This window comes from Poecilia formosa, unplaced genomic scaffold (assembly GCF_000485575.1).
Source record: "Poecilia formosa unplaced genomic scaffold, Poecilia_formosa-5.1.2 Scaffold1, whole genome shotgun sequence".
Classification (NCBI taxonomy): domain Eukaryota; kingdom Metazoa; phylum Chordata; class Actinopteri; order Cyprinodontiformes; family Poeciliidae; genus Poecilia; species Poecilia formosa.
This window is the reverse complement of record NW_006799940.1, coordinates 5,771,832-5,787,757: the sequence shown is the minus strand read 5'-3', so window position 1 is coordinate 5,787,757 and position 15,926 is coordinate 5,771,832. Positions and strand designations below refer to the sequence as shown.

The 15,926-nt window shown below is 38.6% G+C and overlaps 1 protein-coding gene across 1 annotated transcript in view; it reads right to left on the bottom strand.

Moving 5' to 3' along the window:
* The window catches only part of syne1a (spectrin repeat containing, nuclear envelope 1a), a 139,972-nt gene extending 127,689 nt beyond the window's left edge, over positions 1–12,283 (bottom strand). The window contains exon 1 of the mRNA XM_016669422.1: positions 12,002–12,283. Within this exon, the coding sequence (XP_016524908.1) occupies positions 12,002–12,071 (70 nt within the window). The 5' untranslated portion in view covers positions 12,072–12,283. The remainder of the gene's footprint in view (positions 1–12,001) is intronic.
* Between the last annotated feature and the right edge of the window lie 3,643 nt (positions 12,284–15,926).

Sequence of the window (15,926 nt, the reverse complement as noted above, 5' to 3'; positions counted from 1 at the left end):
ACAGGTAAATTTTCCTCGAGGAATTTTAGTAATCGAGGTACTCGAATCATTCGAGGAATCGTTTCAGCCCTACTTAAAATAAAATAACTACATAAAACTAATAAGATGGTTGAAAACAGAATGGTATTTCTTTCAATGGGAGGTTTGTTGGTTGTTTGTTACAGCTACCACAACAGAAATCTACATTCAAGCCACTACTTGTAATGTTTCCCCTTCAACCTTTTGCTAAATGTTGCTAATTTTAGTAGAAGTAGAAGCAATCTGATACATAACATCAATTTATATCAGTTGAAGACATTTCAATGAATTGGGGGAGTTGACTAAAGCAACAACTGTAATGCCTTCAGCCTCATCTGGCTAGTAATGCTAAGAGCGATCATTTTGCAAGACACTAAATTTAAATACTGAAAACAGTTTAAAATGTTGACTTTGTAATCATGTCTTCCCTTTGGAAATAGTAAATCGATTTTACAACAGATGCCATTTTAGACTCAGTGTCAGTAAGCCTCGGTTCCTAGTGCAACTGGGGAATGACTGTTCACAGCAGAAAGGCTAGAAAAAATGCTCAAAATCCTGGTATTACACATTTCTGTTTAGAATTTAAAAAAAAATAAAAAAAGAAACAGGCAAGTTAAATACTTTCCAAAAGAATAGAAATCAGCCTGTTAAGTGTTCCTCTAAAAATAAGATTCATAAAATCCCCTCAGAAAATAAGAAAATGCTTTTGAACATTAAGCAAACTGGAACAAAAAATGTGGTCTCTCCTGTAAATCTAAAGCATTAAAAAGTTGAAGAAAGTAAACAACAAATTATGAAGGGCAGAGTGTTACTGAGACTAGGGCTGGGCAATACATCGAATTAATTCAATACATAGAGAGCTCCACCTACGTATCGTCCTTGGCTACACCTTGGATGACTGGATGGCAATATCACAGATATATATGATGTACGCAATCTTTACCCTTCTGCATCTAATTTGCGGGGAGCTTAGAATCTCCTAATGGTCCTAAATGCATCCCTCACACTTCCCCGCCCATCCAGAAAACTCTTGAGTCCACTGAATTTTTATTAGGTGAGAGGAAACATCATAGTGACAGGGAAACAAATTAAAAGAATTACTGAAGGTCCAGATTCGGAGAGGTTAGATCCATAGATAAACTTGTTTGTAAAGCAAAACTCCTCTGAATCAGAGAGTTGTGATAAGGAATACGTGGTAAAAAAAAAGGGATTGTTTGTTGGCAGAATTGCTCTTATTTTGTGAAAAGCAGCAGTGTGGCTAATAATTTCCCTAAAGGATATAGAAATGTAGGTCATTTCACACAGCCCCAATTGATACCTGTTAGTTATAAACGTAATTACCATCTGTTTGTGTTTCCTCTCACTATGATTAATTGCTTTTACTATACTGATATAACTTTACTGTTATTCCATGTAAAAACAAAAATAAAAGTCAGCTGCAGTCTTGTTTATTCAGCTACTTTATGCACTCACACCCCTCAGGCTCAGGTAACCACAGGAATGCTTCTCCTTGGACGGATATTACCCGAAGATGCTGTTGCAAACCGTTTCGATTGCCTCCAGAACATTGCAAGTGCTGCATTTGTAATGCTGAAGGGGGAAAATCCAGCAGAGAATAGGACCAGCGTACTGCAGGATTTTCTTCCTTTTAAATGTCTGATTTGTATCTAGTCCTCCTGTCTGATGCCACTCGGTGATTTCATGTACACGAGTGAAAACCCAAACATGTGGACATTCAGAGCTGTGGGAATATTAAAAGCTAGTGGATCCTCTTTGAAGCCAAATTCAGAGACTTTCCTGGAAAGCAATATCCACACAGAGGAGCCTGCTGGTTCCAATATCAGCTTTAGCGATGAAAGGACCATTCATCATTTTCTGTGATTTTTTTCCCCCTCTCCTTTTGTTCTTCTGCTTCTTCCCATAAGAGATTTTAATTATGAAAGTCATCAATAACCAATGGCAGCTGTCATCTGCTATCTGCCCGCTGATAATCACGCTGCTGACACTCGTCCCTTTAACAGCCCTGAAACCGGCCGTCACAGTTTGATCAAATGCGTTTTCCACATACTTGTTTCTGAAACAAGGGTGCTTTACTTTTCTGTATAGAAATATTTATCCAAGTCTGTATTTACATTCGCATTGCCTTTTACGTTTTCACCTCAGCTCATAAATCCATTATTTTTCTGCCAATGGAAAGCAGTATTCAGAGGGGCTTTCGCTTTTTTTTTTTTCTTTCCCAATTCATGGTCAATAAGAGAACTGCTAGAAAATCCTTGGCCTGTAAAGTGTTACAGCTTGGAAAAATCTATTGTTTTCACATGCTGCTGTTTTTTGCAGAACAAGACAGCTCAAAGAATATCAATGTTATAAATAATAAAAGCCTATTTTGGGTTTATTTAAGCATTAATGTCAAGTTAAATATGTCTAGCAGCCAATGATGTGCTGTTGAGGAGCTACACATAAATTTTGTAGTGTGAAGGAGCTATCCAGGGTGCTGAAAATTGTCAATGAGAAGCATTTAATTTGACAGGTACCCTCATTTAATCCCGCTTTTACTACAGCTGCAAACAAACATGCACAGGCGGCATTCCTGCTTATTTAGTATGTGCTCAAGAATTTCTCCAACAAGTGCCTCTAGGGCAAAAACAAGTAAGCTGAACTTCTCGTGTGAGTTACGCTGCTTTACAAAAAAACAACCCCAGGACAAAATCAAAACCAGAGGATAAGGATTCAAGGGACTTATTAAGCTTCACCATGGGGGATGAGAGAGAAACACAAGGCGAGCAGGTGCAGCCCGACACGAAAACACACACTCAAACAGAGACAGAGACGTTTTCTCTTCCACTGCACCCACAAAAGGTATAAGAACAGACTCCTCTAGGCAGCAGATCTCAGGAGTGTTTCAGGCTTTCCAATAGAGAGGGGGGAGGGGGGGGAAACAACAACAAAAAAAACAGGGTGAGGGTTAAAAAAAGACTGAACCTCAGCTGTTCAGGATCTCTACTGGAACCCCTGGCAACCTAAAAAAAAAAAAAAAAGAAAGAAAGGGAAAACACAAGATCTGTCACAGAGGTCGTGGAGGTCTGAATGTTAGTCATAGCCCAGCGTTTACACAGGTATGACTGCAGGCTGTGCCGCTTCTCAAAGAGGGGAGGAACAGCATCTTTTCAACCATTAAAGGAAAAACAAACGCCTCCTCCTGAAGGGTGGGGTAGCGCTGCTTCTGCTCGTATTGTAATCTATTCACCCTAAGGATGTTTGGATTTTCTATCTGAGCAACCAAGAGTGCTTATTAAGTCCTCAAAGAAGTGCATAGTGACGCAACGCCACCTAGTGGAGAGGCAAGGTAATAATTGCATCAGATCTTTGCTTCGTCTTAGAAGAAATCAGTGCGATCCAATGAAAAATGAGGAAAACATCAGATTATCTATTAAAACAGTCTGGTGAGTCAGACAAGTACGGGCTTTCATGCATTAATTGTACAATACCACACACTCTTCTATTGATTAATAATTTGGTCATACATTTATTCAAATATAGTGGTTTGCAAGCATATTTAGGCTCTTTTAATTCTTTAACTTAATATTTTACAACCACAGGTTCAGAGTAATTAACTGGGATTTCAAGTGACTGATTTATGTGATAGCTGTTAATTCAGGCTGAAGTCTTTAGAGTTTTATTTCATGTAATTGTGAAGCAAAAACAAAACCCATGCTTTGTATTTTGTCCCCCAAACACAAGTCCCATGAACATTTACTGTATATTCAGCTTGTTTTAATCTAGTGTGTGCAAACTGATATCTGTATAAATACAGTTGCTTAGTAAGTAAACGGCATAAACAGGAACCAGGCACACACCAGACAGGTCAGGTATTAAGTTGTGAAAACCTTTAATTAAAGTGGGTTAGATTATTAGATTATTAATTAACAGTTTTTCAGAGCTTGGCATTTCTGTTTCAAATATTGTTTTTTATTACTGACTTTGTGTAATATTCTAAATTTGCTGAAAAACTGAATTATGGGTTTCCTTTACTCATAAACATCAAAATTATACAAGAAATACATGCTTGAAATCTTTCGCTATGTGTAATCGATCTGTATATTCCACTTTGTGAAATGAGTAACAAAAAATATTAAGCTTTGTATTCTTATTGTTTTAGACGTACCTGTAAATCTAATTAAGGATTAGTGGCAAGACTCGAAAATTCACGTTCACTTGAATGTAAATGTGTGCTACAGTTTTCTGATTTATATTTGTGAAATGTTGTAAAACCACGCATCATATTCTATTGTGTTGGTCCGTCACGTAAAATCCGAATACATGGATGTCTGTGACGAAATGAGAGTAAGTTCAAGTGTTGAGACAATGCTGCTGAGCAGAAATGCTGTAATGCATCTTCATCTGCTGTGCAGCATTAATGGAGCAGCCTGTTAAAGCTATCATGTTCTAAAAGGGTGGCATTGTTGTGTTCTGCAGAGGCATCCCGTAATTACTTCACACACACGCAGCTGATTTGTCAAGCACACATTCGACACAGATGAGAGTGATTTCCCAGAATATGGAGCCTTTTCAGACCCTTTTCTATCCCACTGTAGCCTATTTATCTGCTTCCTGATTCCAGCTCTTTCACCCAAACAATTCCTAATTTCAAAAAATGCCCCTCATGCTTACTCTACACTGCTTTAGCCCTGGATCTCAACAGCAGCCCCCATCACACTCTCACAGCCTCCACTCAGCCCTCACGTGTCCATTCAGCCTCTCCATTTGCGATCCCACTTCATTTGTGGCACATTTCTGCCAGTCCCGACGTAAGTGCTGAGACGGAAGTCCAAATGTCAGCCCATTAGCATAGCTAATTACATTTCAGTTATAATGACACCACATTAAAGAGAGCAAGAAAAGGGGGAACAAGTCAAAGTGATTATCAAAACACGCCCGTCTTCCTCTCTCATGCACCATCACGTCCTATTCAGGAGCAGATGTGCAGAGGAGGCACTTTGCCGTTCACAAAAACATGTCCAAATATCAGTGTTCATTAAATTCAAGCCACTGATACGGTAATTTTAGCAATTTCTGCACCTGCACCAGAGAGAAACATGTTCACACGAATGTATAGAGAAAATGAACGTGAATGTGAGCATGAAAAGTGAATGCATTTGAAATGAAATTACAACAAATTGGAAAAGATTTAAAGCTAGAGGAAACAAAAACAACTTGGGTCTGCTTAAGAAAAACTAACATATATTCTGTGACAAATTAGTGTTGCATTGTGGTGCATAAGCTAATTTCTTAATTAGGTTAAGTATTAGGCGTTTTCCAGCCACATAGAATCATTTTATAGCACAATCAAGTAACTGTTACCTTCAGTTGATTTAAAAATGCTGCATAAATTAGAAATGACTGTAAATAAATTTGACCTCGTAATTAATGCCTTTAAATTGGGCCTCTGTCTCTTTAAGAAAGTCCTGCTATTTCTAACACTCCAACTTCAGGAAGTCATCACGACATAGCTCCTCTATTAACCCTTTAACAACATTTTTTACCAGCTTTGCACTGAGAAGTAGATCGTATAATGAGCTCAGCGGATGTGCAGTTCCACCAGGTGTTTGCTAATTGCTGCTGGCTAGTCTGAAGGAGCTGGGTGAGGAAGGGGTGCTCTGTGAGGTAGAAGCTCAGAAACTGCAGCTTTGTGCTCAAAAGTGATGCTACGTCAAACCAGGCATTTTGCACAGCTAAACAGCAGCCAGGGGAGATTAAAGGATCTCTCAAATATGCATGAAAGAATCAAAGCAACACTCTAGGTATGTTTTTGATGAAGGAATATTATAACTTGATGTAAGGCTCAAAAAAGTCTATTTTGCATATTGCTACTCCTTTAATCTAATAAAATGCATTTAGCAGAACAAAACCCCATTCGTAAATGTACACAAACGGTCTGAATATGCATCTCATGTTCTTCCTCTGGAGGCACAGGTGTCGAATTATAACACCACTTAGGGGACTAAAAGTATAAGGGAAACTAAATCTGGTTCTGAAAAATATATTCAGCTCAAAGTTTCTCTGCTGTGCTCCGTGATGACTGCAGTGTGATGCTTTATGCGTGTGAGAGTGCAGGAGTAGGTCAGACAGTCTAAGCTCTTTATCCAGGTTCAGTGGCCCGCCACACATTACAGGGACGAATAAAGCGAAAGGACTGGCGTCAGCACACTACATAAATCACAGTGGCCTGAGCAGTAAATTCACTTAAAATCTTGTCTTTGCTGTGAGGTAAAGAAATAAATAAATAAAAAATATTGCCTGGAACAGAGCCAGAATAATCTACAAAATCCTGTTTCATACAACGGATTTGAGTGCATTTGTGCTTATACAGCGGCCACACTTTCTGTCTGATTGAAACCAGTGCTGTCTGTCATTCTCTGACTATTTCTTTTTGAATGGAAGGCAAGACTCATATTTTTTACACCAAGGTTGAGTTTGTGTCTGAAGGCAAACACAGCAAGGAGACACATCCCATCCTGGTTACAACAGCAAATAGCGTGTCTTAGACACATTTTAAATGCTCTGATGTTTGCACTGCAGGTAAATGAGAAGCGCTGGTGGATATCATGCACCATAATTGAATCGAGAAGTAAACACTGAATGAATAAACACAGGAGCAAAGAATCTTATTTTCCATAAATGAGTCCACCTCCAGCAAGAGATGATAATGAAATGAATGATCAAATATTTAGAAATATTAAGCTGTTATTTGTTATTTGAACGTCAGTTCTGCATAGTAAATATAAGTCTGATTAAACTGCTGGGCTGATAAATCCAAACATATGGCGCTTTGAGCAGATTAACATAAAACTTTCAATCTCCGTTTTGCCTGTTGTGCTACATATCACTTTATCTGATCAGCTGACCTCTCTGAGGTCAGGGCTTCACAGTGACCTGCCAATTTGCTGCTAAAGGCAAACTTTCCCATCACCCTATCCCATTGTGACAGGTGGAAAAAGGGACTAAGGTGTCTGGGGGATGAAAGATAAGAGCATACAAGGTATTGTAGGCAGGAGCCGAATGTAGCTCAGGGTTAAAAGCAAAGGTGGGTGGATTTTATCTCCTTGGACATTGTTTAGTATGCCAATCAAAGCTGTCTGATAGAAAAGACTGACAAAAAGCGCTATATGGGCTGTAGAAGTACTAAAAACAGTGTAACTGCGCAGAGATACCAGCTGTGGCAGCCTTAAGCAGACACTGAGCTCCATAATAAATGCATTAGGAGGTCAACAATATATTGCAAGGATCATCTTTTTATCCATTAACACATATCTATTCTCAGCTTTAAAACAAAAACTGCGCCTTAGTAGTGGACCATATTTGTATTGTATAGTGCTACTGTCACACTGCTTCTTATATATCTACAAAAGCTACATTTTAATTTTTTTATATAGATCTATACATCACTGCAATAGGAGCATTGAGATCATATGAGCTTATGACTGGGACACATAAAAATTTCACAGAAGCGGCATGAACAATATATGAGGTATTGGCAATATTTCTGCATTGCTACACTTATGCTACAGATTTTTTTAAGCTGTCAATAAACACGGTTGCTGGATAGCCCACCAGCTGTGCTGAAGCATTAAATAAATATAGAGGTGATGGTGTGACATTTTCACTCAGACACATATCTACCTAGAAACAGAAGGCAGATACTCAGAGTAAAAGGTTATATGTTTGCTTTAATACTTTTTGTGAACAGTTACTGGGGCAGTGATTAGTAAAAAAAATAATTTCCCACCAAGGATCACTAAATATATGATACTAATGTGTAGTAATTGAATAGCAAAACACCATATCACTTTGTATTGTTTTATTTTGCACCATATGTTAGTGGACTGTAGTATATTGTAAATCCTTTTCCATTGCATCAGTAGAAGAAGAAACTGACCAAAATTAACACTCAAGACCTTATTTTAAAAAAACAAACAAAAAAAAAACCATATAATTTGATAACATACAAAAGGGTTGGTTTTTAATTCAGAAAACACAAATGAATATGCCAACATTATTCCCTATTCCATCTGACCTTTGTGAAAGTGTGACATTTAAAAGAAGGTTAAAGCTTCAGAAAGCATCCTACCAGCCCGTTTTGTATAGTTGGACCCCTTTTAGTGACCTAATCTTGTGATGTGTCAGTCAGACCTCCACCGTCTGTCACGTAAAAAGAGATTATAATCTGCTTCGCAAGAGAATCAGCCACATTAAGCATCCAGGACCTAAACACAAATACCTGCTAGGGTTCTCTCTCACACGGAGAGAGATGTCATTTGATCAAACACAATGTTCTCTGTCTGAACTAAAGACGGCCAAAAAGCCCATAGGGTAGGCGGAATAAAAGATCTTGTGTTGGCTGTCATGCAACGGCAGCCATGGCAATGATTCATAAACACAATCTGGGAAGACAAGGAGAAGAAGCAGCAGGGTACACAGCCAATCACACTGTAGCTCTGTTACACTTTTTCCTGGTCTGATAGTCTGAAACACTCGCTCTGGGTCCTAACCACAGGGTTTAGCCATTCAGCTAAATTGCTAAATCCCAGCAGTGGGACGGGTGAGAAAAAGATGCATAGCAGCTATTTTTAAGACTCAGTGGTGTTTTCTGTGTCTGTGTGTGTAACTCTGGGCACATGAGCATGTGTGACGCTGCGGTATCCAGACCCACAGACGATGAATGTTGGTGTCACAACTAAACGGGGGGCTGCTGTGGCTCAAGGTGACCGTCTGCTCGGGTCTCACTCACCATGGCCAAATCATAATGCCGCCCCTGGCACCAGCATGTCAACCTGGCTGCGTGCCAACCTCAGGATCTGTGCCAGACCCGCAAGCAATCAGAAGAACTGGTGGGACACGTCTCTCTTTCTCCCTTTCCTCTCCTTGCTCGGTCTTATTTTTATGGTCTTCCTGCTGTCTTTCTCGTTCCTGTTTAATCCATCCAACGGTCTCAGTAGGGGTCCTACTGCAAGTCCTACAGACATGCTGACCTCTGCTGGCTTTACCCGAACCATCCTGCTCTGTATCCTTCTTTACTAAACTTGTATTGCCCAGATGCTGAGACATACATAGCGTAACATTAGTAGGAATAATTCAAGCAGGTGTTTTCTCAAACGTGAATGTGCTGGATAGGCCAGTAGATGGTAAAAACCCAGAGGGGCAGATAGAAATTAACGCCTCCACCACCCACAAAACCGAGAAAACAGGTAAGATGCAGAAACACTTAAAAAAAAGAAACACACTGCATTACTTTTCTCATTAATGAGAGACAACAAATACACAAATTCCACAGCATATGGAGGAGTTCAGGCTGGGAGGTGTTCAAAGCAGCCTCTGTTTTACCGCCATATGGTGTCGCTAATTGGTGTTCTTTCACAGAGAGGTGCACCAAGAGAGACAGTTAAACAGAGGAAAAACGCAGCCTCTAAAACTGGGGCAATAACTTTTGATTGTTTTAATGTTGCACTCAGCAGTTACTAAACTTCCAAATTAATGTTGAAGTGGGAATGCCATCGCATCAGGCTGTGATTTGGAGAATGTGGATTATTGGGAAACAGTTGTATAAAACAGGTAATATATATATATATATATATATATACATACATACATTACATTTTTACAGGTTGGGGATCATAAATAACCATACAACTCAACCAAAATGAGATTATTGGGAGGTTTCTTTGAAAGAAAAAAAAAATCAATCATTTCAAGATTATAGCAACCCATATATAACAAAATCTGAGAATAAATCTTACTAATTTCTAACTATTTAATATCAGCCAAACAAAGAACAGGCTTATGCTTAGTTGAAAAAAGAAACATTAGAACTTTAAGGTTTGTGATTTGATGATAAAATCAAACATTCAGATATGCTCTAAGTGATGGGCAAAAATCACTAAACAAATAGGCTAATATTAATAATGACAATAATAATAATAAGAAAACCAATATTTGGTTTATTTGCAATGAAACAGTTTCTCTCATCAAATTATATTTTATGTCCTCTTATGAATTTATGTAGTGTGACTCAAATTCTTTAAGTACTTTCAAATAAAAGGCTAAATTTATAGTCAAATCATCTAGTGAAATAGGTATTGGTCCCACTACCAAAACTCAAAGGATTGTGTCCATATGGAACTAAAATCAATCATTAAATCAATAACAGATATTCTTGACCTTAACTTATAATGTGGTAAATACACTTGTGCACAAAATCAATTTGTACTTCAACAACTTCTTCATCATCGACGGCAAGACCAAAACCAGAGAATTGGTTAAGGTAGACAGGGATACGATGGACAAGCAAAAATATCATCGGCAACAAGGTTTTCGAGAAGTTAAAATATGCTAAAATATTAGTACTTCACTGTCCGAAGCTCAAAATAATATACTGACTTTCTGGCTGAGGGTGGTCATCAGAAAGGTGAAGGAAGAGAAAGCATCTTGAGTTTGCAGTGAACATATAAATGATTCAGAGAAGGCTGGAGAGGATGTGCTGTGGTGGTTTAGGGGAAGAGAAATGCTGAGAATGACTGGAAGAGCAAAACCTCCATAGTCATGCATGAAGTTGAAGATGTTTCGCTTTGGTGTTGTTTTTCTGCTAAGGGTGTAAAAAAAAAAATTTAGACAAGGATTTCCAAAAAGAATCTTAAAAAAAAAAAGCAATGTTCAGATTATATCTTTCACAACCAAAATATTACCAAATTAAACCATTGCATGAATAAGAAATGGTAAAAAAAACAAAAATCAAAAAATCACTGGTAACAATAAACATTAGTATGAATGAAACCCACTTCAACTTGTGCAAACAGTAATTTTCAGGTTTTTATAAGGTGAACTGTACATACACGCGTATATCACCGAATTTTGTGTGTGTGTGTGTGTGTGTTTGTGTGTGTGTATGTGTGTGTGTGTGTGTGTGCAATGTGCAGTGAGGGGAGAGCTTAAAGTGAGACTTCTAAATTTAGCTCGGTAGGTGCACGATTGGGATTCAAAGCGTGCATCCACACCTGCACACAGTGATGCAGAGGAGCCACGTGGCTGCTGATGCTGCTGCTTCTCGCTGCTTTCACAGAAACTGCCACCTCAGAAGCCGCACAGGGAGCAGCCATATTGCATCTCGGCTCTACTGTCACCTGACTTTCCTGCTAGATTGCGAGCGTCATCAATCTCAGTCTGTCAGCAGGAGATACGTGATCTTGACCTGACGGAGATGCACTGCTTCACTCAAAGTCTGTGATACATGATAGCGAAAGGCTGGATACGTGTAATGTTTACCACATGTAGAAATAAGATGAGTTAAATGCAACATCAAGATGGGTTAATAATATATTTTTTAAATGTGTTAATTCACAATTGAAGCTGAGGGCTCAAAGGGAAAGTCCTGTCACTGCTCTCGAGTTAAGAGGAATAAACTTCATCCCGTCAGCTCCTCTAGGGATTAGCTGTCCTATTGTCTGCTGTCCCGTCTATCCACACAGAGAAACATTGACAACCACATGCATGCTGTTATGTGTGTGCAAATAAGCACAAATACGCAGCAGCAATGCACAGGCATAAACACTTAATAAAAGCCATGCAACAGCCATGTCAGCTTCTCTAATATACTTCTTCTGCAAAACAGCATATAACATCACTTACATCCCCACTGAAAATCTCAATCCGGACCCCTCAGAGAGTTTCCAAAATAAAACACTTATAAAAACTAACATTTTTTTTTTTTTGAAAATGCAGCTTGGGACATTGGATATGAAAAGTCCAAGCTGTATTACTAAGCAAGCATAAATAATAGTACTATTCAGAGAAGTTATTCATGGTCACAAGCAACAAGAATAAGGTGCAAAAAAAAAAAAAACATTTTTAGCATGTCCAACCATGAGGTCACCTCTAAAAATGCTGGAAACCAAACTGGGAGCCTGTGAATGAGTAAGCATTTTGCCCCTACCTTGAAGCCTCTGCATCACATTGGCAATATCTCGAGCAGAGTGACCATAGTGCCTGGGTGATGATGCCATGCTGCTGTCCTGAGGTCAGCACAAAGTCTCGTCCCAACTGCTGAGTGTCGCCTTTGCAGGACTCTCATGCTCTGACCAAGCAGCAGATTGTGTTGCAGTACTTCGGTGTCTTAACACTAAATGCTGAGTATCAGAACTGAATCATGTCTGGATTTGACTGTGTTCCCCCAGCACAAGTCATCCCTGTTACAGTAGGAGTCTGCAATCCTCACACTCAGCAAAGCTCCTCCCCTGACAGCGATGATGTAAGTGCATGCTGCATGTGTATGCGAGCATGTATGTGTGTGTAGTACACATCTTAAAGCCTCCCTCCCTCGCCTGAGTCTGATACTTCTGCAGACCAGACGTGCTCCTTGGTTTGAAGGCACACTGCCACCTGGTGTCCACATGACGCACTTGCTGCATTCTGTCAATAGATAAAACAGAAAAAAATATATTAGCTGAAAATGGAAAACAAAATCAATTTTAGTCTATATTTTTTTGTTATAGTCAGGTTAAAAGCTTACAGTGTCCTAAAATTATGGCACAATTAGTTTGAAATTAAATCTTTGTTGGAACCAAAGGAGCATCCCGCAAAAAAAACATCTTCCAGAAAATAGACACAGATGAGGAAACGTTCAGAAACGCTTCTCAATACAGTTCTGAAGACAGTGGTGCAAACATCAGAGGGCTGCCTCAAGACTGAAAATATTCACAGTCAAATCAGTGAGGAGCACCATTTTGACTACATAATTTTATCAGTGCTTATTTACCACTGGTCAAAAAGCAGAGAAACGAAACTCGACTCAGACCAGTAGTTCTCAACCATGCTCAACAGAATCAATTAACAGGCTTCTACAGCATTTATCACAGGTTGTGGAGGCAATATATTCACCTGAATCAGGTGTACTGAAGCAGAAAGACATGAAGGACAGTGGGCCTCAGAGGACCAGGATTTAAAAAAAAAAAAAAATCACTGATTTAAATATGAAAAGCAACATTTAAAATAGATTTAATTTGGAGCAACAACAAAATGTATTTAAGATATAACAAAGGAAGCAGGTGGAAAGTGAATTTGTCATATTTACTGCCTTTGTTTTATTAAAAACAACACGAGGTGAAGATTTGGTTTGCATTAATTAAAGCAAATAATGTGATAGCATAATTTCTGCCTTAATCATGCAACATAAATGCAGCTTTTAGACATATGGATATTTTTGGTTAACTCATAAATACACACAGTAAGTTACTACCTCTGTGTAATTTAAAAATAGAGTTAAACAAATGGCTTGAGATCTTTGTTTTCTAAATTCCAAGGCAAGAACATATTCTTATTTATGCAGGTAAACTGATTGCTCCCGGCTTTTGACCCATCACTAAAATAATAGAATCCAATCTACAGGGTTAAATTTGGGGTTACTTATTAAAATCTGTACATTGATTTTAATCAGCATTGATGATTATTCAAAAAGCTTAAGTGAACAAGTTTGAATGTTTTTTTTTTTTCTAATCCACTCAATAGAGGTGCACCAATGGACCAGGCAAATGCCTTTTTAAAAATGAGCAGTCAGAATAAATAAATAATCACCAACAAAGACAAAAACACACTTTTGTCAATAAAGACCTCTCAGAATATATTCTCCTAGATGTCCTGTGTCACCACAACAGATCAATGCCCGTCTTTGAAAGGCAGGAGGGAGGTGTGATGAACCACCGGGCTCTGAGCACTTATCGCCATGTGTAATCCCATTAGACCAGACCTTTCATCATCCTCTCCGGAGACTTCTTAAAGGACCTGAAAGCGCTGCTGCAGAGTTCTGGCCAACAGTGTCATTCAATAAAGGAAGAAACCACATGAAACACAACAACTATTAAATTAGCATTAACTGGAGATCCTGCAGCTTTGGCAGATGACTTGCAGCAGGCTAATGAGGTGGGTATAACGAAGGGAATCACTAGGCAGCTCAGAGAAGAACACTTGAGTTACCAGATTTTCTTCTTTTTTTTTTTTTGCAGCCTCCAGGAAGCTTAATAAAAATGTTTTTGTGAAACTACGTTTAATTTCTAAGTTTCTAAGTATTGCGGCTGTGAAAAACAAAATTCAGGACAAAACAAAATAAACGAGGTCCATACTTTCCCCACTTACTAATAATAATAAATGACTGAATGTGTCCATCTAATGTACAGACCTGTCTGTCTGTGCCTGGGGAATGCGATTTATCTTTAACCACCAATCCGAATTACCCATGTCAGCTCTTTATCACAATACATGTACATATGTCAGAATCTGCAGTTTGTGTTGCAAGATTGGCAGAGCACTCTGCAGCAGCAACTGCAGCAGCAACAGCGGCGGACTGCTGATCCCTGCATTTTCACGCAGCGAGGCTTGGGGTGACCTCCACGGCTCAGAGTCCCTCAGGAGCAAACGCATTCAGCACGAGAGCGAGCAGAGAATGCAGCAGAAGAGAGCAGAGACAAAGCTCGTGGGTCAATACAAAATCTTCCAGCAGTTGCAAAAAAATGAAAATTAAATAAATAAATCCCAACCCTTTTAAGATCCGTTTTCTTATCTAATCACTGCACAAGCAGAGAGCTGGGACCGAGACTGCCAGAGTGGTAATCTCTTTAATTCTCAGTCAGCACTTTTCTAAAACCTCATTAGAAAGTTTGCTGCTAACCTGCATGTCAAAATCAACACAGAAGCATGAAGGAAATGCTGCTCAGCAAATCCATTTTATCCTCGAAGAACTGTGTCAAAGGAAACACGAGGAGCAACTATAAAATACACACATTACTCGAAATACGGTTTTGATTAAGCAAAAAGTAAAAAATAAAAAATCCATATTTGTAATCTCTAGCACAATAAGCAGCATTTCACCAATGTTCAGGAGAAAATCACTACTAATAAATCTAAATAATAACATTAGGGTCAAAGATTATTTTGGGGAATTTTCAATGCTCAAATAATGTCTGGAAATATAGAGTTTCTGTAGAATCACACTAAAATCCAACAGTGCTTTTAGGAAGAACATGGGTTTTGTGGCTTCCTGATGAATTTCTACACTGCAACTGAATCACATTTGTGGAAAGCTGGAAAACGCACATTGCTCACAATTCTGACTTTTAACTCGCCACAGGGGGTTTGTGTCTGAGTGAGATGGTTTTAAGTCCAAATGCGGGGTTCTGTCATTGATATCGATCAAGACGAACCATTATAACCAATGGAAAAATTCAACTGCAGTAGCCACCTTTCAACCCATAGGGGGCAGCATTCAGATGGTTTTAGGGAAAAATATTAGAATTAAAACAAGGTTTTCACAAAAAAAAGTCACAATTTAAAGGCAGCACTTTAAGGTCCAAATTATACAGTTTATCTGAAAAAAATAAGTTGATTTTGGGTTTAGTTAGTCTTTAAAAAAAACAACGACTTGCTCAATTTTTTAACATTTAGCAATCAAAAATAATTTAATCAGAAACTTGAACTCAAAAAATGTGTCTTTTCACACAAAACATGTAAACATCTGGTTTCCACTGTAGGTTGAGGATTTTTGATGTTATTTTATAATATAAGAGACAAAAATACAATACATCCTTCAGCACAGGTTGAAAAACTGCTAATTACTGTAAAAGGAAGTCTCAGCAAGCCATAAAGCTAAAAGAATGTGTTTGATTATAAACGGAACAGAAACCTTCACTTTCTGTATTGAATAAAACAATAACCATGCATACCAATTCACACAGTGTTGTGGGTGGTTGCTGGATATTTTGTACAGGTCTCACAGCTGAGCCAACAATTCAAGGAAGTTCAAGCAGTGGCCCTTTTTCTTTCTCTCCGAGGCAGTAAAGTAGATTTAGGCTTTTTTAGCTTCTTGAAGA